Source organism: Pomacea canaliculata, linkage group LG11 (assembly GCF_003073045.1).
Source record: "Pomacea canaliculata isolate SZHN2017 linkage group LG11, ASM307304v1, whole genome shotgun sequence".
NCBI classification, from domain to species: domain Eukaryota; kingdom Metazoa; phylum Mollusca; class Gastropoda; order Architaenioglossa; family Ampullariidae; genus Pomacea; species Pomacea canaliculata.
The window spans coordinates 13,093,493-13,120,076 of NC_037600.1; the positions used below are offsets into that span (position 1 = coordinate 13,093,493).

Genomic DNA, 26,584 nt, shown 5'->3' on the forward strand with positions numbered 1-26,584 from the left:
GGAAGCAAAAACAAGAAGAAGAAGAAAAAAGGCATAAAAGGGCGCAGACTGCGGCAGGTGTCTCTGTCTCAAAGTGTATGTGACTCGCGGATTTGCCAACAAATATTTAAACTTGTTGTAAAGAGTGAAGGACCAGTAACAGCGTTGGGGGAGGGGGTTGTGCAAAATATGAGAGTAGTAAAATAAATTTATGTGAAATATACCGGGAACTGTGAAGTGTGACTGAACACTTACTTGAATGACCCGTACTTGCTTTGCCATTCAAAACCCACATACATGTGCTACTTGAGGACATCTTTAATCATGAATCTCCGTCAATTGGGCTGTAAATGCATTTTTTAAAAACTGTTTTTAGTGTAAACTATCATCTGAATGGTACAAATGTATATGCTCATCTCATGTCTTATGCCAATTTTTTTTTTAATGGTTGATGATGAAACTGTACTTCACCCTACTTTGAATGGGTTCAAAGTTAGATAAGGGATAGCCTTCGTGCACAAAGCGGGCACAACACTGCAACTCACATATCAAAGGCTGTAACAAAGTCTAGTCTTTATAAATCGTTAAACTAACCTGGCTCTGAAAGGGAAAAGAAATAGTGGTAACGGGAGGGGTGGTTGTACAATACCGCCTGCTTTTATGCAAATTGCTCAACTGGAACAAATTGGCTACAGGCCAGAAAATGACAGACTCCAAAATCAATCTACAGTATAACTTTCTCCAGGGACAATTCAAGGTAGTGTTCGTACTAGCAATAATATACATATACATGATATAAAAAGAGATAATATAAACGTACATGTTGAAATAGTATCTCTCTCTCACATTCTCTCTCATGCACAGACACACACATTCCTAACAGCAGTTACACTAGGACGAAAGAAAAAGTGATGAGACTTTCAATGAAGGACTCAAAGAACCGAGTGAAGAGGACGGAGCTGACAGAGAAAGATAAGAGTTTCCGTAGGAGGCACAGAAGTTGTTGGCTGTTACAGAGGATCATGTCAGGGACCTAGGCTAACATCTGAAATTTGAATTCGACCTTTCAAACAACTGTGGGACGATGTTTTGGATTCGTTCAGCAGCAATCGTAAGTTCTCGTCTTCGTGGTATCTGTGAACAGCAACAAAACTCATCTTGCCATTCTCCACCTTCGTTTATGCAGGGTTTTTAAAATTTTAATTTCGACCATCTGCAAACGGAGGACCATCTGCATGACCAATATGCTCTCGGGTAGGTAAGTATGCGAGTGCGTTTATAATTATGTGTTGATGTTTGCGTCTGTGTGTGTGTGTCACGGAACCTCGTAGCTAAACAGAAGAGAGTGCTGGGAGTGTATAATCTTCATACTTTGATTGTAAGATGTGACTATGTTGTGATTGATCAGGCCAGTGCCCCGGATGTAAACATTGCGCCTATCGTTATAGATGTTCATCGCCTTTAGAACGCTGTGTTCAGGCGAATTGTTGACAAATAAGTATTTGTGTTGTAGTGTGTAAAGTCCTGAGCCACTCGATAACGAAATGATGTGGGGGCAGTGGGCAGCCTCAGGCAATTTGTTTTGTTGTGTGTTGAAAGAACGCGCATTTGTCTGGCGTGAGTCGGTGAGTGTGTTGTCAGACCACCCTTGCCGTGACAATGTGCGTGTGCACGCGCGCGCGTGTGTGTTGTCAAACTGTGAAAGACGGACCCTCATTGCACCATAGAGTCGCAACAATTTTTTTTTTCAGCTCGTGGGTGCGCCGAGAAGGTAACACAACTGCGCAGTTGACTCGGCGCGGCAAAGATTCGCTGACTCATTATGTGACTGTGGCTCAAGTACGCGTGACACGGCATTTCCTTTCCTCGTCATCCACTCGGCCAACATGACAGTCAAAAACAGTCTAACGTACTCGTGGTGTAGCCTCCAAACATATCACTCTTTTCTCTGGAGAATTCTACTCCTGAATTCACATGGAGGAAACTTTCTTGGAAGTAGCCTGTGTCACGACATGACCCTGTGACAGCAGAGGACTTGTGACACATTTCCACATAAATATATGCTCAGGTATGTATAAACTCGATCAGTTCTCTCTGTTCCGATTGCTGTTACCTACAGTGCGCTTAGACTGTCTACATTTGGGTTATTTGATTAAAAGCTGTGATTTGCGTTTGGTATTTAATCCTTTATAATCACTCAACCGTATCATCTATATGTGTGTATAAATATAGAACAACGTAATAAGTAGTAGAGAGTTGTTTATTATCGGTTAGGTTTCGCTGTTTCAAGTTACCCACAATTCTCAGTAAAGTTGACAATTTAAAGCCATCTGTACTTAACTCGCCAATCTAGCCTGATATCCACTACTCCCTAATTTGCCCTGATCCTTATGTAATGTCTGTATGACCTGCAGGTTCATGAACCCCCCTGACATATGTCACGTGACTGGCAGGTATGTAGAGGGGGGGGGGGAAAGAGACTGAAATCGTTTGTACCGTCTGCAGTTCTGTTGCTCAACCACACAGGGACTGTCTGTTGCGTGTATCTGTTTGTGTGTGTGCACGAACATGGGTGGCAGGTGTTGTAGGTGTGGTCTTGATGTAAGAGTGTATAATGTTTGTAAGGTGTGCTTGATCACGAACTAATATACTAAAATACACATCCATGGTTTGATTCCCCGCTTGCCTTATCCTCCACCTGTAGCTAGCAGTTCGTGTGTTTTTATTTTTGTAACTTGTGTACTTAATTAAAGCACACTTCTCAGGTTACAGTGGGCTCCGATTACATGGCATGGAAAAAAAAGCAGGAAAAGATTCTCTCCTTCTGCAGAGGATCGAAATTTTTTTTAAAAAGCATGAATGAAGTACAACAAACAAACATTATAGAGTTACGTTTGAAATTGTGCTTAAGTGAAGATTAAACAAAAAAGTTGAAACAAAAGGGCGCAGGATCCGTTGGAAAACAAATCAGCATGAATCCAAGGTCAAGGTTTAAAGTATACTGGCTCTGAGGCTTATATCAGCAGTTTTGAATAAAGTACCTGCTATTTCCCTCTCTGCGTGCATGACTAATTTTTAATATCATTTCCTTTCTCTCGGGCGATAAACAGCACCATGTGGCAGACAGTCAATAAAGTTTGTTATTCATGTCCGTTTCGCTTATCAATTCTCGTTAGAGTTGATCAGTTGTCATTACATTGAGATTATTTTATAAAAATCACAAATAAGTGTAATATTAGACACAGATCAATGGCCCCGGCCTCATGGTAATTGTCACACATTGCCGACAAGCAAACGGGATATCCAGCTGTCATCTGACACTTTGACCTTTTTGCTTTGAGGGGAGCAAACCAGCTGTGACATTATGTTGTTTATATTAAAAATAGATATAAACAATTAAGCTGTAAGCTGCACCAGTTCCCTTTCCTTGGACTATAATTAGAAAACTCTAAGTGGTAGATAAAAAACAACAACAACAAAACAAGCAAAAAAATGACTGATCTTGACAAAACTGACTTGCATGTTTTTCTTAGCATTAGTCAATGATGTTATTTTCTTTTTGGCAGCCCTAAAAACAGACACTTATCCTGTTGAATTGCATGTATTTGTGAGTCCTTTAAATGTCGTATACTTGCGAAGGTGTCAGTGTATGCTATTCTTTGAAAGTGGGCGAGTCGGCAATTAATGTACTAACCCTCCTCACCCCTGAGCCAAAAATACGAAAGAAAAAAGTGTGATGATTTATTTCCAGTATTGTTTGCTGACTCACACATTTCTTCCTCTAATCGTGTAGCTCTAGAGCAGGTGTCCCCAACCTACACCCCGTGAAGGTGCTTAATTTCATTGTTAACATTGGCATGATTGTGGCAAAGCCTCCATGTTCTGGTCCACGAGATTTTATATCGTGTGGGGTGCGGCCCTCGGGCGAGAAAAGGCTGGGCACCACTGTTCTAGAGAGTTACTGCAAAGACTGCAGTTAACTGACTACTGTCAATAATACTTTAAAAATCACAAAAATCATTGATGCCAAATAGTTGAGCTACAAAATTTGCCAAAATAGGGAGTTAATTTGTTGAAATAGACTCAATAAACAAACGAATAATCAGATCATCGGAAGGAAAAAAGAAAGAAACAAAAAAGTGGATGATTAAACAAATCAGTGGTCATCTCTGCAGTCATACACTGAAATGTTTTAGGAAAAAACCAACAACTGATGCTTATCTTGAACGGTTATTCATTGTATCCCTCTGACAGACTTGCTCGATAAATGTTTGTGATAGGGAAATGTGCAAGATCATTAATTAGGCAGCGAAAATAAACACCACGTGTACGCATCATCCAGGAGAAATGTCTGAAAACACATGGCTATCCAAAGTGTATGCACAATCGCTTTTTCTAGCTTAAGTCTAATTCACATTTTATAAGAGTTGCATAAGCGATGAGTGGAGAGTTTCATGATAATGATTTTTCTTTTTGTTTCTAGGATGGACAAGCAGCTTCAACAGTTGGCCCCAACAGCCATTCTGTTAGGTTTCGCCGTCCTTGTGATATGTTGTAGAACAAATGCACTCAGATACATCACAACATCACAGATTCTTCCATCGGAGTGCTGGCATCAGATTAAACACGTGTCTGGTTGCCCCACACGAGATCAAGAACAAGATGAAGTTTACTGGACTGCCCTGAGTAGGATGTGCTGCCAGGCCTACCCAGAAACAATTCTGCACTGTCAGATTATTGATGACAGCATTTTTCCAGCCTGTTTTCCCAGAATGACAGTGAAGAAAGGCTATTTCATGGAAATAGAGGCCAACACCACTGGGAACCCTGTGTTAAAGGTTCGACCTTGCAGCGAGGGTTATTTTGAAGTTGGGGAAAGACAATCCGATACTCTGAGGTATCCATATTGCCTAGAGGGGAAGTCCACCTGTAGAGAAAATGGTCAGATGTTGCTGTGTCGAGGCGGAAGTGAAGAGGATGATATCTGCATCTGCAGCCACGACTACACACCCCGTCCAAACACCTTGGACTGTCAGCAGGGGTTTAACCAGCACAGCGGGTGTCGGTGTGTGAAACAGCTTTGTCCCAACGGAACGAGGCGACTCCTATCAGAAAACAGTGAAATTAGCTGCAAAAATGTCTCAAGGGTGTTCAACTACACTTGTTATCCTATTCCTGAAGAAGACAGTCCGAAACCCTGTGATGAGGTAACCGAGAGCCACCCTGATGATGAACAAGACCAACGAAGGAAGAAAGGAGTCTTGGAGGAAAGAGGACATTCCAACTCCAGTGTGTCATCTGATGTACTTATAGCTGTGTTGACTAGTGTAGTAGTGATAGGACTTGCTGCTGCTGCTGCTGTAATATATTTCTTATGGAGAAGAAACTCTGGGACCTATATCGTCTTAAATAAGCCAGATCTGTTTAAAAAACCCACAGACGCTTGACGAAATGTAAACTATAGGTGTGTCCTTCTTGAAGGTCTTGGGCCTGTCCAGGTTGTAGGCTGATAGCAAAATTCCTCTGGTGGAAAAAGTGAGATCTTAGTCGGAAATAATCTGGACAAATGGAAAAATTGTTAAGAAAATGAAGCTCTGCAAAATGCTTGTCCATGAGGGCTTTGACAAAGTAATCTTGTCCTAAAATGAAAACAAAAAAACCACATGGGAATGAAATCTTAAGTGCAGTTAGTACAATGGTGTCACAGATGACAAAAGCCAGGAGAATATAATAAAAAAGCGATACATCCAAAAATGTCGGGACCTCAAAGTGTGAGACACAAGTAAATAAACAAACTGCACCATATATACTTGTTGGTTTTACGCTATTGTCTGAAATTCCACATCTTTCTTTTCCCACCTCTCCACCCTCCCCCTCAAAAACCCCATTGATATTACTGAAAAATATTACAGGCGCTGATAACTTACATTTCACACCCTTCCTTGGTAGTGTGTGCGGGCTAATTTGTCCTTCTGGTCCCTAGAGTGTCACTGTCTAGTATAACCTATCTTTCTTTTTATCTTCGAATGCCTGCGAATGGAATCCCACACAAAGCGTACCATATGTTGTTCAAAATGCATCTTCAAAACAAAAGAACGTGGGTATCTGATGTCTTCATTTTACTGTATAAATATGGTTTTGGGTATGTGTGGGAAAATCAGGGTGTGGAAGATGTGAAAGTGTTATTCAGGGAGTTAAAATGAAGGCTTCTTGATAACTGGTATCAAGTTTGGCATGGAAGTATTAGAAAGTTTCAGTTGTAGATCGTTTTCATTTTATCGAACCTTTAAATCTACTTTTTCTTCATGTAAAATCTGAACAATGTCCAGTACATAGGGATCGGTAATGCTTAAACATGTTTTTGACTCGTGGTTTCATGTCTGAAGCCACATTGTCTGCATTTTGGGAACAACCAAACTGACAATCCAAATATCCTGTCATGTCCCTTCTGTTTCGGTGTTGTAGAGTCGGAATTGCAATTGGTATGTCCAAAATATAGTGTATTGAGAAAGAAATTTATACCTAAAAAGTATTATCACTATCCATCTGCTTTCTGTTTATCTGTGCTACAACAAATACTAGTAAGCATATAGTTAATGATGTAGCAGATTACATCTATGAGGCATTTGAGCTACAAAATTTAACTGATAGTTCATCATACTGATTGTTCAGCTTAGGATGTATGTTTTATTGCATTGTTTTATATTGTACTGCATACTGTTTGGATTCCCCTTGAAATGGCCACAAGGCTTCTTCAATCAACCTACCTTTATTCACTTTAGTGTTCTATAGGTAGCTTTTCCTGCTACTTTGTTATCTTTCAAACCAAAAAAGCAATCACTTACCCAAAGCTTTCAACATATGTGCTCGGCCAGTTTTAAAGATTGGATGTGGATATTTTGTATAGTACTGGAACTGAACCTGCAGATGTAGTTAAGTATATACATATGTGATCCATGTGTTTATATACATTTTCAGTTGGATGTATTTATAATCTTACATGTACTTGTGTGTCTGTGTGTGTCCATGCTCATCTATGTTTTCACCTTATTGTTTTTTGTATATCTGTGTGGTTGTATATGTTTGCTAAGTACACTTACAGTACAATGCTAAGCATTGCAGCCCAAGTACTGCTCAACTTTGTATCCTAAAGATCTAAATATGCATAGAACTGTACATGTACTTGATACTGAATCACATGGGACTGCAAGAAGGAAGCCCCAAAATATCTTGTATATAAAATATCTTGTATATAAAATGTTTTCAGTGTAGGATTGCTTGTATACTTTTGAAGCTTTGACAAAATATTGAGCCCTTAAGAGGGGTGGGGGGAACCCCACACTCATGTGAAGTAGCTAAAATATTTTGGAACAAGCTACTGAAAGTGTGACATCTGTCAAATGACATCAAATAAAGAGTGCTGTCAAAACTCAATAAAAAAGGTATAAAATGCTTGTAAAGATTATTTTTGTTATCATCTTAATAAAGTAACGCTTCTAAGCGCATGCGTGATGTGATGTGGCTAAAGTTGCGACAGCAAAAGCTGTAAACAACGGATGGAGATTCAACAACGAGAAAGCAGAAAACTTTAATCTTCTTAGTCTCAGCCTTAACCAAAGGAGGAGGGGGGAAGAAGCCAGGAACAGGTTTCATCTTCCGCTGAGAATAACTGAGGAAACTTGATTATTAAGGTCTCGTATGAAGCCATATTTATTTCAGGCGTAACCTTCAATATCCTCTTTCTCTGAAGATTGCTTCATTGAATTTAACTTGTAGCCCTAAACATTTGTCTGTGATAACTATTGGATAAGAATCACACCCTACACCAATCCCTTCTTCCTATGAAGTAATTAACAAGGTTTCCTGAGTCTTAATCGTAGTTTGATAGCCATACTTAGCTTTAATGTAAATTTTATTATGCTGAATTGATAATCACTGTGGGGAGATGCAAAAAATATTAAAAGTAAACCGAAATGGTAAGCCCCTGAGTCTAATGGCCTTTTAATTGCTATTGAGTGGGTGAATGGGTGATTATTTTCCTGTTTCAAAAGCGCATTTACAATTTTTCTGTTTTCAATTGAGTTAATAAGGAGCATTTTGTTATGCATAAAATCTGACACCCCCTCCCTCCTCCATGCAACCATATAACCAGTATAAAAGTTTGATACGTTGAACATAATTGAACAATTGTGTCATATGAAGGGGTTATGCATGAGTATAACTGCCTTAGTAATCTCTTCAGTTTATTATGTATATTTTTTTCAGTTGACTGTGGGAGCTCCCAGCAACAAAGGAATATTTCTATCATTGTTGCAACCTGATATAGACAATAAAGATGTATTGTATTGTATAAAAAATATATATATCACACACACACACTTGTTGAAATATGTAGGAACAATCACTAACCACCCAGGATATTACTTCAAGCTTGGAGATCGCGAGAAAACATAGGTCACTAAATCAGAGAAAGTGGGGGTAAAAGTTGCACCAACAAAGGACTAAGCTAAAATAAAATCTTTGCTTTGAAGTTCAGTGGAGGTGAGTTCGAATACTCTCATTCTGTTTGCAAAATCCGTAACTACAACTGGCTTTCTTACGCCCACCATGACACAAGCGGGTATCGACATGTCCCTTTCCAATAACAATAACAATAACAACAGACTTTATTAATTCCAATGGGCAATTTAAACATTGGAGCTGTGCCCTGCGTCCAGAATATATGTATATGAGGGGAAAAAAAAAACCACACACACACAAACACACACGTGCACACCTACCCATCACACACACACACACACCGAAGATAGTTCATCTGTGATTGAGTAGTTGGACTGCGGATGGCACAAAAGATTTTAGATGCCTATTGGTTTTGCATACTGGCATGGCATAGCGTTTACCGGAGCTTAATAAAACAAATTCTCCAGCTAGCACATGCTCAGGTATGGACAGAATGCGGGAAGCTTTCCTCAATAATTGTTGATCACAGAAGGAAGTCAAGTCCCTCTGTTTAATACCAATTATTTTGGAACAGATGTTGACAATATTATTCAAACTGTTCCTATCATGAACAGATAAATTATGAAACCAGCACACAAATGAGAAGGATAAAAGGCTCTCAATGAAAGACTGGTAAAAACGACCTAAAATTGCTCTGCTAACGGAGAAGCTATTTAACTTCCGCAAAAGGTACATTCTTTGCTGACCACGTTTGACAATGTGTTCAGTGTTAACTTTGCTGACCACATTTGACAATGTGTTCAGTGTTAAGAGTCCATTTAAGCTGGCAATCAAAAATAGTTCCCAGGTACCTGAAAGAGGTAACAGTTTCAACAGGTTTGCTATGTATCACACTGGGAGCAACAAAATCATCTTTGATTCTCCTAAAATCTATGATCAATTCTTTTGTTTTGTCTACATTTAACTCAAGAAAGTTCTCATCGCACCACTGTACAAAGTCAGTTAAGGCATTACCATGATCTGTCTTATGTTCTTGTAAAAGAGTCAACAGTGCAGTATCATCAGAAAACTTAATGAGGTAGCTATTCTCCATACTTCTGCAGCTGTCGGTAGACAAGATAAACAACAAGGGTGATAGTCAACAACCTTGTGGTGACCCGGTGCTTGTGACAACAATGTCAGAATAATTACTATTAACATACACTCTCTGCTGTCTGCATGTTAAAAAATCCACAATCAACCTGACCAGTTGGTATGGTAGATCAAAAGCAGATATCAGTCTCAGAGCTAGAAGGTATGGTTGCACTGTGTTGAATGCAGAACTAAAATCCGCAAAAAGTAGTCTGCCATGTGTCTTGGGCTTTTCCAGATGTTTATACAGCGTGTTGAGAATAAACAACTTGGCATCATCAACGCCCATGCCCTTTCTATAAGCAAATTGCAGTGGGTCCAATTTACTCTCTACAGATGTTAAGATAAGATTTTTGACAATCTTCTCAAGGGTTTTCATTATGAGGGAGGTTAATGCTATTGGCCGAATACGCACACAGATAAAAATGGACAGCGAATTCTAAAGGAGACATTTGTGTCATCAATCCCATTTATTCTAATAAAATAATTGCTTGTATCCGGGTTGTGCCATAAGTGAGACAACTGTAGATATCGCTGTAGTTATATAGCCTCAGCGGTAGTCCCCCTTTAATTTGAAGTTACATTACGTCATCGAAGCCTCGTTTTCACACTTAGCTGCCCAAACCCTAACAGTGTTGATCGCTCTGTAAGTGGCTGGTAGCTTGACCGCGGCAATTCAAGAGAGGATTTCTGAACATCACAAGGAAAGGAACAGTCAACCGTCACATCGCTATACTGGTAAGTTGGAAAAGAAAGTTTTACAAAGTCAATCGAGGGTTTTTAGCGGGAAGGCAATCTCTAGTATAGAGACGTGGATCTCGAAGCCTGAAGTTATTTCCGTAGCCAGCGTTGAGTAACAATAACAAGATAACAGCTACAGGCGTTGCATCTTCACTCGTGAGTCCTGGAAGACCAATAACGGGGAGCAACGCCAGAAAAACAATCTAGTGATTAGGCTAGCTGTTTAAATGGTATGCAAAACTAGATGTGTAGAAGAAAAATTACATTTAATCAGAATGCACAAAAAGAAAAACCCAAATTGTCAATTATAATGCCTTCCAAACCTATTTCAGAAAATAAGTGCAGGGTGTAAGTGTAACTATACTATGTATGCCTGTTAACATGAAATGTAATAATAATAAGTCGTGGCTTTAGCTACATGCAGGTGTCAAAGCTGAGTGCTCTGTCGCGCAATGGATAACTCTTTTCTGACTTTCATTCAACGCACTTCATTCACATTGAAGCACTTCGTTACCACACTCACATATGTTCGATCATTCACTAAATCAGCAGCCCATATATTATAGTGGATTTGACCTAATGTCTATAGTGCAGTTTTCTCTGTCTTTTCTTTATGCTGTGGGTGTTTGCTGTCTGCAGCCCGTCTGTTATGATGGGCGTGACACGGGGACTATACCCATTTGCATTTTCCTGCGTCTTGGTGGGATAGTGATATTCTTGGTAGTACCAAGAAAGTGACACTGATTGCCGTTTTAGTCCCCTTCGTATCTACCTGCGTCTTAGTGGAAGTGATACTGCTTGTGGACTTAGCAATTTAACAAAAAGTAGAAAAGACGTTTTCTACAGCAGTTTCGAGTTTAAAAGTTAATAATTCACACCCAACTAGACATTCTAAGACATGATTGTACTTGTTACTTTCCTGCACCATTTGTATTATTTTCTCATTGCAGACTTGTCATCCCATCATACAGTATTTTGATAGCTGAACAATTATACATTGTTTATCGCATTTTTTTAGGTTAACAATTGCATGTTCATTGTGCTTTCCACAGATTGATACACGGGACCACAGTTAAAATGCCGATATCCAGATTCAATACGGTAGTTCCATGCCATGTACTTCAGACCTGTCGAGAGGAGTCTTACGAATCACGCAGGGGTTCGGCGAGACACAAGAATCTTTTGGGAAATATCCAATGTAGTAGCACCAGTAAATGGCCAGTCACCAAGAGGAGCAAAGCTGATACGCCAAATAAAAACCAGGAACCAACAGAGTGGGGAGAGGTGAACCAAGAAGACGAGGCAGGAAGCTGTGTGGTCGAAGACGTGAATCTACATGGCTCGGCCTGCAGTTCACTCGAGGTCCACGGGAACTTGACTTCCCTGTCAGCTGCTTGCGCTGATCACGAGACTTCCAGCTGCCTTTACCCGGAGGATACTCGAGCAGATCAAGAATATTTATCTTCCCTCCTACCTCAAGATATACGAGAGGACCAAGAAAACGGATCCAGCCTACCCGCAAATCCCAACCAGCTGACCCGCACTGAAGCACTTGATGACCTATCAGATCAGAAGAAAATGGCCTGCCCTCAAGGACCAGATACACTTGTTGATGAAGAACAGTTGGCCTGCCCTCAAGGACCAGATGCACTTGTTGATGAAGAACAGCTGGCGATCCCTCAAGGACCAGATGCACTCTTTGACGAAGAACAGCTAACCAGCCCCCAGGGACCAGATGCACTTGTCGATCAAGAACAGATGGTCTACCAGCAACAAGATGCAATTTTAGATGATAAACACTGGGGCTGCCCACAAGAACAAAACTCACTTACAAAACAAGGGGAACTGACCTGCCCTCAAGAACAAGATCCACTTGTCGATCAAGAAAACCTGACCTGCCCTCAAGGACAAGATCCACTTGTCGATCAAGAACAGGTGGCCTGCAAACAACGAGAAGGTGCAAGTGAAGATCGTGAAAGGTTGGGTTACAGCTGTCCCCAAAAAACACGTGTCCTTTCTGAGACGCGTTCAGAGCAAGAGTTGGGAGACGCGCGTGCTGTACTACAACAGCACGTGGCGCGAGATTCTGCCGGAGACAATTCTGCAGCTGACCAGACGAGGAGCTCTCGCCGCCAGAAACCACTGAAGCCTAACACAAGCTGCCAGCAAACGTGGCTGAATATTGCTTATGCTTTCGTGGTCTTGTGCACTCTGACCTGCGGTGGACATTGCGTCGATCCACAGCAGCGCTGTGGGAAAGATCAGAACTTGGTGCCTCTTCACGACGGTTTGTGCGACTGTGCTCCCGGATGTCGATACCGAGGAGACACTTTCGAGAACTGCCGACGAGGGTTCACGGAGCATAGTCTTTGTTTCTGTGAGGCATGTCCGCCAGAACAGCTGCGTGATAACAATAACGAGTGCGTTCCACCTGGCTGGGATAAGCCGGTATCCACCTCGACAGCCAGTTTGACCCAAGACATCACCACAAAGCCGACTCTGGATTTCCATACTGAGCCTACCTGGAACACCAGCGGCGTGCCGGGCGACAACAAGACGAAATCGTCAGGTACAACCCATAGGTTTGGGCTAGTGCCTGAAGGGCTGATTATTATTGGTTTAATCATTGTAGCATGTGCTCTCCTGATTCTCTGTAAGCATGAAAGGATAAGGAATGTGCTCCGTAACTGTAATCCGATGTACAACCAATTGTCTCCACTTAGGGTCTAGCTAGGTGCATCCAAACATACCTTAATCGGCTTAGTGTATACTTTTCTGTCTCTAATCCATGACAACGAATGTGCTTCCTAAGAAATTCTTCTCTTCATATTGGAGTGTACATGCTAATAAACCGTTTATAATGTCTCATAACATCTCTCCAGAAAAGATTTAATTTTTTTTCATTACGAAGGTGGTTTATTCACCACCATAAACATCAGTTTTGATTAACTCTGGCGAAACAACCACATTTATCCAATGAGACATTGTCAAAGATGTCACGAACAAATGATTTTGAATGTGGCTATGAAAGATCTGAGATTCTGCATTTTTATTCTTTGCTAAAATGTACAGACTCACCGCTCTTTTATTCTTGCAGGCTTCAATTCAAAAGAAAAGAAATAGTTCCATTTAAATTATCTGTTTTTATTAAATTTAGATGTAGAGAACAGCCAGCGATGAACAAGAAACCTGTGATCACAATGATTGTGAAAGTCTGTGACGGTCAACAAACACGAGAACTGTTGTCAAGAGTGTTTACACCATTTCTAAAGAAAAGCTTTTCCTAATAGCGCTTTCTCGGGTTACTAAAAATAGATTGTGACGTCATGCAGCAGAGCATCATGGGATTGTTTTGCGGGCAAGCACTGCACGTTGTTCTTTCTGTTTACGCTACGGCGACTGACAAAGAGCGACATTTTTTAGATTAATCTCTGAAACAATGCTGAAAACAGGAGGAACCAAGCACTGCTGTTGGGGTTTATGTAAATGGGACTCCAGATGTCCAGAGCGGTTACCGGAGGGGACGTTTTTTATTCCATTTCCAAAGCCTGGTAAGACCAGTGACAAAATGACCCATGCAGTGGGAAAGACAACAGGGCAAGTTAAAGACTGAGAAAGCAAAGCGCCGGCAGTTTTTATGTGGGCCATCTGATTTCCAAAATGTGGAGAAAATAATCAGGAACACATATATCTGCTCTCTGCATTTTCGTGGTAGAAAAGGCCCAACATCTGAGCGACGCTTACAGACGAGGAAACAAAAGTGACAGGGACGTAAAAGGAAGGCTCCAGCGCAACGTGGCGACCAAACTGCACATTATCAACGGGACAAATGAGAAGAAAACTGGTCCATCTAGGGCATTCTAGGCGTTTTACCCCAAAAGAGGAACTCTTCATTACACTTCTGAGGCTGCGAAAAGGACTTTCACTGAAAATGATTGCCTACATGTTTGACACATCTGAATCGTTTGAGAGCAAATTTTTATCAGTTTATGTTCCTACACTTCAAGTCTATGAATGTCCCTATATTCCCAACAAAGGACATAGATAAAACATCTTTGCCAAGAGTGTTTAGACAGTTTAAAAATGTCAGATACTCTGTAGACTGCACACAATTCTTTTGTCAGACACCCAGGATTATGGGCAGCAAGGCAATGTGTATTCCTCTTACAAGCACCATACCACAGTGAAAGGACTGATTGCAGTGACCCCTAAAGGTGCTGCATGTTTTGTTGATATATTTGAGAAATGTGGCATTCTACTTGGAACAAGGAGATGTTTTGCTTGTGGACAAAGGGCTTAAAGTGTAGGATTTGCTTTTGTCAAGACCGGCTACTATAAAAATCCCTGCATTTCTAGGTAAGCGAGCTAGCCTGTCTGCAGAACAGGAGATGGATAAAAGGAGGGTAGCCAAGGCACGAATTCATGTAGAACGCTTTCATGAAAGACTGAAAAAGTTCATGCTTCTCGAAGAACTATCCCCCTAAGCCTCAGTTGTGTTGCCTCCCAAATGTTTTTTCTTGGATGCTGTTTTGTAAATTTTCAGAGTAGCTTATGTATTTAAAAGCAAGTGAAATGCTAATGTTCCACATAGATTGATCAAAGATAGAAATGTGGGAGTATTTTTACCAAAAACAGACTGAAAAGAATTGTTGGTGTTAAACTGATGGTCAACCTATCAATTCATTCAGGGGCATATGACAAAAAAGTATTGTAAATAAATCTGTATAGTAATTAATATTATAGGTTACATGTACTGTTCTGCTTCATAGAGTAAACAAAGAGAAAAATAAAAAATCAAAACCGCATTTTTACGCGTTCACGTTTTTTTTTTTTTAACAATAAACTGCACAGCAACGCATTCACTGCAAACGCTGGTGTAGTACATGTGGGGAATATATTTGTCCGCTTTGCATTCCCAGAAGCCCTTGCGCGGCTAGATCATGACGTCATCTGTGGAAAGCGCCATTGTCTTAATTTTATTGACAAATGGAAACTTGGTTATTAGAATAACCTTTAAGCAGCAGAAACGGACTTTTTTTCTATACTGAAATGTGGATTTTATGACAGTGAATGGTTATAACACAACAATTTTGTATGAACATTTCTGCTGCACTCGACATTATATTTGGTGATCAGGGTAGCTACCTACTTCTACCCACTACTAGGAGATCACAGCCTGATTGATGTTTATCTGATTTGCATTGTTTGACGGCTACTTCTCGCATTTGTAAGATCCGCTAAAGCCTGTATTTTTATATCGGCTAAGTGTGTTGGTCTTTAAATATGTCATCAGCTTTAAAACAAGATTGTCACTTAACTGTGTGCACAAAAGAGAAAAATAATGTACAGATTAAAAGGGAATTTAAAAAAATTAAATGTTCATTTTTGTTTGTGATAAGGTGCTTCGTTCCTAAATATTAGTTAATAGAGGTGATTGTGGTGAAAGTGATGATAGTAAATAATGTTCCGATGACGAGGTTCAGGTCTTTAAACACGGTAGTTCTCTCCAGTGCTGTGACAAGACAAGGACGCCCCTCACTCCTGTCTGTGAGGCCATTAGACGAGCTTACAGCTCTGTCATTGTGTCCAGCCTTCAAATACATCAGAAATTACAATTTACTCCAGTCCCTATTGCCGCATCCTCAATAATAATAATAGAAAAGGAAGAAGAAATAAAAAACCTTTTTGTTACAAACTAATAAAAGTGCTTTGTTGTGCTGAATTAATCTGTTACAACTGTTAAGTTTGACAGGGTGATTATTTTTAGATGCATACTTCTTTTCAGATTGCAGAATAGTTTTCTTCCGGATGAAAGCTCTAGGGGTTTGTCAACTGGCCGTAAAGATATCCGTGTGTGGCTATAAAGCAGCTGGTTTTAATGTTTTGTAATAAAAATATTTTATAGAGGCCTGACAGGAAGCTTCAAGTGTGCATTAATGAGAAATAATGTAGCTTTAACGATCTTTTAACTGCTCATGTAGCAGTTAAAATGTCACAATAAGCCCATCAAAAGCTCTCAGTCTATGTATCAAAGAGAAACTAAGGACAATAACTTAAGAAACATTTAGAGGTAAAAGGAGTCAAAGCCAGTAAACATGACACCTTGTTGACCTCAAGGATCAACATTGATGACTCGATAACCTTCCCGCCAAGTTACTGTCAAGGAACAAACAAGGGCAGTCGTTAAAAACCTTCCCAAAATAATATTCTTGCCCCCCTCAGAATCTTTACTGAAGGCGAGGCTTCCCCCATTGCCTCCCTGTTTCCTGTGCCACTGAACACCAACAGTGTGAAACGCGGAAACTATGAAGGGGAGAGACTGCGTGCATCACTAGATAGTAGGAACCACACACTTGTGTGCATGCACTCGGAAGTGATATTTCAAACAAGGTGATCTCATCTTTGAGTGAGAGCAGCACGTGACCGAGAACACACCAACTGTAGCCGGTAGCGACGCCAGCGGTCACTTACTCATGCACGTGCGTGACCCACAGAAGCGTGAAGTCGTTAGCAGACGCGGCTGGGACCTCAGCGCCCCACTCATTTCTGACGCAGCACAGGATTCGAACCGTCACTCAAAGTCAAAGACAAAGCGCACAGTGACAAACGTAAGTGAAACAATGATTTGTGTCTTGTTTTGACGCTTTTTTCTTCCCCTCCTCTTCCCAACTGACAAATATCAGTCAGTTGTATTAGTCTGCTTACGACTGATAAATATAGTCACTGATACGATAAAGTCACTATTTTTGTTTTCCATGGACAGGTCTGTCACCCACCAGACTCTGCAATAATAAAAAGATTGCTCTGATTGTCGAGCATCACAATGATTGTCAAGATTCTTGCGCTCGATCTCATCATGAGCATTTGTTCTCCGAAGCCTCTCGCCATCGGAGGGACCGGCAATTTTACTCCCACTTGCATAGTTCAAGGTCACGAGCTGTGTCATCGCAGTGGGGAGAACCCCAGTGATGATGATGTAGATAAACTCAGCAACGAGTGCTGCGAGCCTTCCACACGGCTGACGTTGACGTGCCCCACAGGCAACACTAACTTCAAGATGTCGAAGTTTGATTGCGAACAACGTAGTGGTGAAGTAGACCACGTGATGATAAACACCAGGAAACTTTCTCCTGTAACGTCGTCAGTTTCGTCAACGATCACTGCATGCTGTGGAGGCATGTCTCACTTTAAGATGTTGATGTTTAGGGTTGTCGTGATGCTTCTTTGTGCATGGTTTCTTTACCATGTGTAGTCAGCTCACTGTAGCATGTACCTGGCTAACTTTTTAAATGTTGTTAGCGGCGGGACTCTGGATACAGTCTTTTTTTAAAATCTTGTTTTACAAGTTCAAGATATTAAAGCGTGTGCACTAAGCTGTCTGGACAGACGAAGAAACTGCTGGAAAAGTGTCCAAAATGAAGTGGAGATTGGCACAACTTCAACCATGACAACGTCTCGAGGGTTTTCAGTGCTGCAACGGACTGTGACGGGCGTGAACATTGATATCCGTGGTCATGTGAACAGTTCAAATAACTAGTTGTATGAGAAATTTTTCTTATCTTTTTATATCTTTTTTTTATTTTTCTCCTGATGCATAAAGAAGATTATAAGATATGAGTTTAATAAAGTGTGATCATTCCCAAATGTTATTTTATAGTTTTTCCAGCGTGTGCAGTCAGCAGAAGCAAGATCGATCCTTCAGCCTACAGTGGCTTCGCCAGGTCAGCTGTTTCATAAGTAGTCATGCTCACCGCGCTGTACAAGCACGAACTAATAACCCTGGACTGGTGGCAAACGATTTTTTTTTCCAGTTAACTGCTAAAACGAGGCTTCACACGAATTAGCTTCCGGTTTATTCACATTCTTTGTTCAGGCTCGCCGAGACTAACAGCGGATCATAAAGCAAGAGGCTCAGCATTGGTATTGGCAGACAGACAGCAGTCCACCTACACACGTCCTTGGTACAAGCCCTACTTTAAATTCAAAATGTCCCATGCACCAGCCCCATTCTCTCACCACACACACGCTCGCGCGTGTCTTGCAGGCTCACCACTCGCCCCAGTTCCGCCGACAGAATCACTGAGCCTACCCGGGGTACTACATATACAGAGAAAGAACGAGGAGAAAGCTTTGGCACTCTTACAATGGTACCTGAGATACTCATTATCAGCTATAATGTCACTGGGTTGCTACTATATTTTCCTATCTGTTATTTTGAAGCGACTAGAAACATAATACGTCTTAGTAACGGGTTTTTATGACTATCACCCGTAGACCCTAAAGTCTGGCACAGAAAAGCATATCCCCCCCTCCCCCCCACACACACACGCCTGCAGGCATCAGTCTACGCGCACAGATACATTTACTCGTCATTTCCTTTTCCAACTGCGAAAAAGATGATGCAATGTAATAAAAACTGGATTACCTCCCCTTTCCACACGACAAGATTTGAACCGAGGACACACGACTCAACTGCTCTATCGGACCACTCATAGACTGACAGTGATGTTATGAAGGAGTATGATGACAGCACAAGGCAGGCAGGCAGCTACCAGTCAGTCAAAGACTCTGGCGATGCCACGCAGCCGTGGACATTGTCCAATCCCGGGTATTAAAGGGTCGCACACCTGCTTTTACATTTATTTAATCAAGACGAGTAACTAACATGAAAATAGACACAAAGGTATTAAAGGGGAAACCAATATTTTCAGATTTCCGGGAGACAGCCAGAAAGTTCTTTTTCAGCCGAGTACTTCCTCCTCATTCGCGATGGAGTCAGTCAATGAGGGGAGGGAGGCGGGGCGGGGCTCACAGGCACATCGCCCATTGGTGATTGGCTCTGGCAACAAAGGCTGTCTGCATCTCTGGCGAATGGCAGGCTGCAAGCGGGTAAAGCTCGCAGAAGCTGCGAAATGACATCAAGATGGAAGCACCCGCAGCAGCAGCGTCTTCATGTCTGGCAGACAGAACTAAGTACAAACTGGGGAGGAAACATTAAAATGGCATGAGTTGCTGTGAGATGTGAGTCGGCCCTTCTCCTCTCTGGCTTCTTGTCACTGAGTTGATGCATCTAGATGTTATCAAAGTATCAAAGTGATATTGTGGTGGTGGTGGTGGGGTGTAGTTGGTAGTGCCGTGGCTACAGCGTCTTTCACAACAACAACAGTGACAATCGATTGTTGTTGGTTCGGGTAGTGTAATAAATATAGAACATTTTGCATAAAAACAAGTTTGGTCTTTGTTTGTTTTTGGTTTTTGTTTTGTTTTGTTTTTGGTAGTGTCTGACTTGAGAGAGATATGTATTTGCGAACAGGAAATAACAAAATAAACAAAGCTGAAATATATTAGGCACCTTGAATTTGAATCAGATTTTCCCTGCCAATGCCGGCCTGAGAAAAATAAAGGAAAACTATCAACATCGAGCTCAGCAACAAAGAGCTGTACTATGTTCCAGAAGACCTAAGAGGCACTCGTCCCAAGATTATCTTTTTCACTAAGGACTTCTTAGACCTGTATGCCTACCAGAACACAAGACATACTATAGATACTTCCACCATGTACAACTCGTCTGAAGACAATGTAATACTGGTTGAATGGTCCGCCATGTTCCCATTATTAGAAATGCTGTTTATGTGATTTAATGATGATAAGTAGAGAGGTGGTCGGAGCGATCGCCATTTGCCAAAACTACAGAACCATGAGCCTTGTCACCCTTTCGAGCAAAGGTTTGCTGTATAAATAATTAACGCCGTCTGTGCTGGCTGCGGCTGCGGCTGTGGCTGTGGCCGAGATCTGTGCTGGCGGGGGTTGTGGTGGAGGAGGGGTGCGGTGGCTGTGACGGAGGTTTGTGCTGGCGGTGGCTGTGGCCGAGGTCTATACTGGCGGTGGCCGCGGCTGCGGCTTTATGTATTTCCCCGCACATTCTTCTTCACCCGACCCGCCCACACGTGCTCGTTTGCGTGTCTGGGAGTGATATCGACTACATCGATCGGGAAAGTGCAGATGCTATTTTATCAGAGCCGCCGAGAGCAAGCCCGGGCCCCGGGACAGACCTCTCCGGGCCCCTTGTACTTGTAATCGTAAATTATTTTCCCAGTATATAATGTATGTTTACAATTCGAATCTCAATATCTACGCTCAAACTCAACTTCTGCATGTGTAATGCTTGGGTGTTCTGTCCTTAGACCTTTCTTTAAAAGAAAAAGAAAAGGAGAAGAAGAAAAAAAAATCCACTGACCAAGGCCGGACCCCCTTGACAGCCGCGGGCCCGGGTACACCAGACCCCCCTGTCCCCCCCTCTCGTCAGGCCTGTATTTTATATGTATTGTTATTTATTTTTATTTTTAGCTCAATCGAGAAAAGATTTGTGTTCCCAAACAAAAGGATGGGGGGAGCGGGGGATGGTGGTAGTGGTGGTATGGGAGAGGAAGAGACGTGCGCATCGGTGTGGAGGGGCATCAGAAACGAAAATGTGCCGATAGGTCTACGTGCTCGCAAACCCGTACCCGACCATCTCAACAAAAGCGGGTGATGGGCGCGCGACATGGACCTGCTCGCGGAAAACAATTGCGCAGTTGTCGCTGCTTCAGACTATTTTTCGGTTTCTGAGGCAGACGTACACTGCAGACAGCCGCGTGAACCCTCGGCCTAATGACGGAAAGGTCACGTGATGGGACCCGGAAGTGAAAAACAGGGTTGCTCTCTGTCCCTGTCAGACATGGCAAAGGCGCGATCAGAGAAAGCAGCTAAAGTGCTTTTGATTAAAGGCAGAAGCTTGACAACAGAAAACAAAGTGTACTTCATCTTTTTCAGTTGTTGTGCATAATGGACACAACAGGTCATGTACAGTGTGTGTTCTATCTCAAAAATAATGAACTGCAATATTGGACACACCTACTCTGAATTTAGCCCAAACTGCCACCAAGCAGTACTCTAATTTTATTTTCAATTATTTTTAACAGTTCCTGAAATGCCATATCTAGAGTAAAAAGTAAACCTCTCGCTCCTTATAATGTGGTTTTCCCATTCCTGCCATCTACATGAGAATGCGTGTGAAAAATCAACTCAATATTTCTTAAAACGTTTAGTCACGTGTCAGCTTGTTTGTGCGTGTACAGACACCTTCTTATTATTAATCGCCATCTGAAAAATGTCATTTATTATTATGTATTGTAAGCACTTATACGACCTTATGAAATAAATCTCACAAAATAAAAACAGTAGATTAAATTAAGATGTACAAATTAAGAAAGAATTTCACGAAGCATTTCCATCGACATGATTAATGACACTCACTCTCCCACGCACCTCCCCCCCCCACACACACACACAGTCATATTTATGTATCAAACGCTGTGTAAGCCACCAAACTGTGACCGTTCTGTGACATAGTCATATTGAGAGTTGGATACATGTCTACATTTTTGTTATCTCCCCTTTCACCAACTGTAACGAATACCGTTGTCATAAAAGAAGATGTAACAGGCCATCACACGGTAGATGACGCCATCAACGCCGCAGCAAACGTCTGAGAGATCAGCGTCTCCTCTCCGTCCGCCAGCAGCTGCCACCACGTGACACCGGCTACAGAACACTGTTCATGACGTCATCGCTTAGGCATAACCGCGATCCTCTCGTCTCAAAACCGAAACCGTTTACTCACCCCATAGACACACGCACGTACGCATACCATACACACATGCACGTACGCAGACCATACACACACGCACGCAAGGGAGTGCATAGAGGCACCGCAGTGTCACACCACGCCGGCATGTGCCTGTATTCTGTGAAGGAAGGAAGGCGACTAAGCTACTGCGCTCATGACTGGCTGTCTACCTCTCAACCTTCCGCAGTGAAGTAGATACAAGGGGCATAAATAAGCCAAATCATGCATTCTCTCGCTGTTTGCGGTGGGAAAAGGATCTCTAATCTCTCGTAACTTACACTACAGGAAGAATTCGTAGTTCACACTTGTGGTGAGTAATTTACTCTTTACTTGTTCGCATGTCGAATTTATTTTAAAGTATCTCAACCATAGTTTGCTAATTACCTGTCCTCTGGCGAACACAAATCGAAAGTTTGACGGGTGGATTTGTACGAGTGGGGTGGGGTGGAGGGGACCGGTCGATTCGCCCACCGCCTGCTCGACATTCTCTTGTTCTTTATCTTTTGTGTTTACGTGCGCATGTTTGCGGAAGAATAATTTAAAGAGTAATCACATTTGTAATCGGAGGTCAAATGTACTTCTGGCTGTGGTGGAATCTACTAGTACGTTAGTGAAATCGACTTGGTTGAGTCCGTAAATGGTCTATTACCACCGGTGGTACCCGTACCCCTAAAGGTACGGCAAGGGTTATGCAGTGAGAATAAGCACACGCCTTTAAGTACTTTGATGAGTGAACTTACGTGCGAAGGGGTACAGTCGCGAAAAAGGTTGAGAATCTCTGGTCTATTAGACCCGTGAACGACCGGTGGGTGGCTTTGGGAGATCACGTGGACTTGGATGCACTAGCACCAACAACACAGTTTGCTAGAGAGAAATACCAGAAAGACATGCTGTTGTACTTTTCGAATGGAAAGACTACAACGTTAGTGACAACTGATAGTAGGTTTTCTCCCTTCATGGTCATGCAAAAATTCATCTCTCTCACAGCGTAGAATAGTTTGGTGTTTGCTGCTCGAGTTGTCTTTCTTTCATTAAAGGGACAGTAATACTGTCACGTGATAACTAGTATAGAGCTATAGGGCTATTGTTGGTGTCTCACTTCTGCTCCCTCCACGAAACAGGCGTACGCGCGGGTAAGCAAACTGTCAGAAGCTGAAACGGATAACTGTGGGGACGTGAAAGCGGCAAGGTCTGTCGAGACGGAGTAGTCGGCCTTTGGCGGCACTGGACGGTCGGGTGAACAAAACGCCAAGAAGTCTCACCACCGTTTATCTCCCCTGGATTCAGTAGGCCTGTGACCGCCGACCATTTATGTCATGACGGACATAGATCAAGGTCGGGTTGGAATGCGCGATGGTAGGTGTCGTTGCAGGGGATCTCTCAGAGAAGGGGAGAGCATTGGTCACCCTATGCCCGTTAATTACAGAAGTCCGCGGCACACATGAAACAGGACAACAGCACTACCTTTTAGTGCCACCCGTTGGACACAGGTAGTGAATAGGAAGCCAGACGGGATGGCGCCGTAGTAGTCGCAGATTGCGTTACTAGTGAGAGAGGGGTAAAGAGGGGGTGTAGTGTGGGCTGCAATAAGGCAAAATGACCACCTGTCCATCACGTGCTAACTAAGTGTGATTGGATAAATCTAGATGTAGTGAAATAGTCGAAGTGAGTCTGTGGTATGTTTGACCAATCACGAGAGAGAAAAACCCACGCAGATGAGAATTTAACATCACGACCGGCGAAGGATTGGCGTCTTTCGTACTGGGTTCTCGAGGAGTAAAGTTGTAGCAGAGGTCTGTCTCGATTATTAATAACGTTCTTTAATACAATAAGTTGCCTTGTGTTGTTTATTGGGAGGTACGCGGGGGGCTCGAGTCAATTAAAGGTAATTAGCAATTTAGTGTAAGTGTGCGCGTACACGTTTATGTCGGTGTGAGTTGGTAGAGGTGTCGAGAGTGGGATCAGCCCGAGGGAGCTGCATCGCAACTTCTGACCATCTTCACGTGCTCATTCCCCGGAGTTCACGACAAATATGGAAGTGTTTTATCTGTGAAAACTGTCAGAATAAAATGCACAGACTAGAACAGTCTGTCAACAACAACGTTCATCCGACACTGATACGCAGCAAGAGAAGCAGACGATGGTTCTCTGGAACAAGGACGTCCAAATAATCGCTGGAGCTTTGTTACCAAGTAGAGAACAGGTCGACCTGACCTTAAAACATCAGCATCATGCTAATTCGACAACAGCCTGATTGTTTATTTCCGTAGGTATAACTTGATTATACTTTGTACAGTTGCAAATATCACTCTTTGCACAATAGCCAAAATTTTTCGAAAGATTGTCGTTTTAAAAATTTGTCTACTTGATCATTCCCCAAGAAAATCCACCATCCAAAAGTAACTGAATAAGCTATGCTGCGCTTCAGCAGTAGCGGATAAACGGTGAAGTGAATCAGTCAAAGACGATGAGGAGAACGTCAGGTAGAAGTGGCAGCAGGTGAACAGGCATGGTACATCGATACAAAGGTGATGACAAACCACTGATCTTCGGAGACAGGTGAAGCGGTTGCGGAAAAGGGAAAAGGCATCAAAAACTAACGAAAATTGCTGTAGATTGGCCATTGCAAAGTCCGATAGCTCCGGAATGAAGGAAATGAATCACAAAAGTGTAGATGGAAGGAAGAAAAAAAAAATCATCTGAGCCAATAACGTGCGTAGACTACAAATCAAGCACAACGGCGGCAGCTATACAAACTCTCCAGTCACCAAAAGAACTAAGAAGATGCCAAAACGCAGAACAGAAGGCACAGAAAACGTTATAAGATGTCTGTTGGAAGAAATGGCGCAGTATTAACTTTGAAAAACATCCATAACAGAGGCAAAGGGAGTAACAAACATCACAGATCAGTAGCAGACACCAAAAGTCGATATACATCCACGGATGAGACAAAACGACAGGTAGTTCCCTCCAACCAGTTATCGAAGGGACATCTTTTCCAGTTAACTGCTAGAACGAGGCTGGTGTATATGTTACGGCCAAAGCCCAAAGTTCGGCCAGTTCCCGAATTGGCCGGCCAGTTCCCACTTTGGCCGATTTCGGACTTTGGCCGTAAAATATACAAAGCTTCCGGTTTAGTCAAATTCATTGTCAAGACTCGTCGAGACCAACAGCGGAGAACTTCGCAAAAGGCTAAGCGTTGGTCTCGACAATCTACCTACACACGTCCATGGTCACAATAACTACTCATATGGGTAGAAAACTACTATTTACATTAGCTACTTTCATTTCGATGTCGCGGTACACGCGACCGTGACATTAGAGAAGGTCAGATTCTGCTGCACAGATTAGATTGGGATATTTTATTGCGGGTATTTTATGGTGTGTGCTTTGTTGCAGTTACAATTCCTGCACTCTAAACCCTCCTGGGCAAAAACAAACAAACAAACAAACAAACAAACAAACAAACAAACAAACAAACAAACAAACAAACAAAACCCCCCAAAAACAGGCACTCTTTCCTTGGTATTGAATATGATAAATGTGTACTTACTGATGCTAAAATGATGTGTTTCACGTCTAATTTTATTTATGTTTGCAGCATTACACTCCAATAGCAACACGAAAAAAAAAAAACATGGTTGGAAAAGCAAGCAACTGGACATCCACCCTGACCCGGAATATAATTTTGATGGCGATGTTTGTCATTCTCGTCGACTCGCAGAACTGGAAGCCACTAAACATAGGTCAGCGTGACCTCCCTGCACCATGCCTGGATAAAATAATTGAAGTCTGTATCCGCTGTCCTGAAGAACTAATTGCTGTACAAGCTGATCAGCTCAGCGAACTCTGTTGTGATCCATCCAGCAGGCTGACTCTAAAATGTTTGAAAACGAATCCCCACGTGCCCACAATCAACCCGGCATGCATCAGAAAGCAAGATAACGGCACCAACGGCAAGATGTCTGTGACACTCGGAGACATTCCGCCATCTACATCACCGGTGTCGTCGTCTGCTGCTGCTGCTGCTGCTGTTGGTGCACGCTTTCCTTGGTTCTGCTCGGGTCACAGCTTGCTTGCGATGATCGTAAGCTGCTGCTGTCTACTTGTGTGGATTTCTAGACTTGTCTACTAGTATATAATTATATATATGTGTGTCGCGTAACGAGATCTCGCGTTGTGGAACTTGCTGTCACAGGCATGCTTACCGTCACACACATACACACACGACAAACACTCACGCGCCCAACGCGAGCAACGAAGCCAATCGCTCCTCAGTGAACAGATAAACACTCACCAGTACAAAACATTTGTTTATTTGCTGTCACTAGATGAGGGGAGTCAACAGGTGGAATATAAACACCTGGCAAAATCACGTCTGTATCAGTTTGTAATAACTCTTCTGACACCTGCTAAGCAATGATACTATCATATTCATCGCATATTTCTTTTAATACTTTGCCAAGTTATTCTTGACTAACAAACCTACACCTGACAGGCGTCCACCTTCTCTAGACAGCTTCAAAGCAGACCACAAACAGTTTAGGAACTGCTGTTGACAACATTGCACTTCAGAATGTTTCAACAAACAAAACAAAATGAACC

The 26,584-nt window shown here is 42.2% G+C and overlaps 3 protein-coding genes across 4 annotated transcripts in view; 2 read left to right on the plus strand and 1 right to left on the minus strand.

Annotated features, from left to right (window-relative positions):
* Window positions 1-26,584, minus strand: part of LOC112575097 (E3 ubiquitin-protein ligase PPP1R11-like) — a 62,603-nt gene that overhangs the window by 26,469 nt on the left and 9,550 nt on the right. The gene's annotated exons all lie outside the window — the stretch shown is intronic.
* Window positions 1,386-7,439, plus strand: LOC112575094. The gene is made up of 2 exons (XM_025256672.1): window positions 1,386-2,047; window positions 4,463-7,439. Exons 1-2 carry the CDS (start codon window positions 2,040-2,042, stop codon window positions 5,424-5,426), a joined length of 972 nt encoding a protein of 323 aa, XP_025112457.1. The 5' UTR covers window positions 1,386-2,039; the 3' UTR covers window positions 5,427-7,439.
* Window positions 10,057-26,584, plus strand: part of LOC112575088 — a 111,231-nt gene continuing 94,703 nt past the window's right edge. The window contains exons 1-2 of one of the 2 annotated variants that reach the window (XM_025256647.1): window positions 10,057-10,308; window positions 11,364-13,390. In XM_025256647.1, coding sequence (XP_025112432.1) covers window positions 11,389-13,041 — 1,653 coding nt within the window. In that variant the 5' untranslated portion in view covers window positions 10,057-10,308; window positions 11,364-11,388 and the 3' untranslated portion in view covers window positions 13,042-13,390. Of the gene's footprint in view, window positions 10,309-11,363; window positions 13,391-26,584 lie in introns of those variants that run through there. The other variant, XM_025256648.1, reaches the window with a different exon arrangement.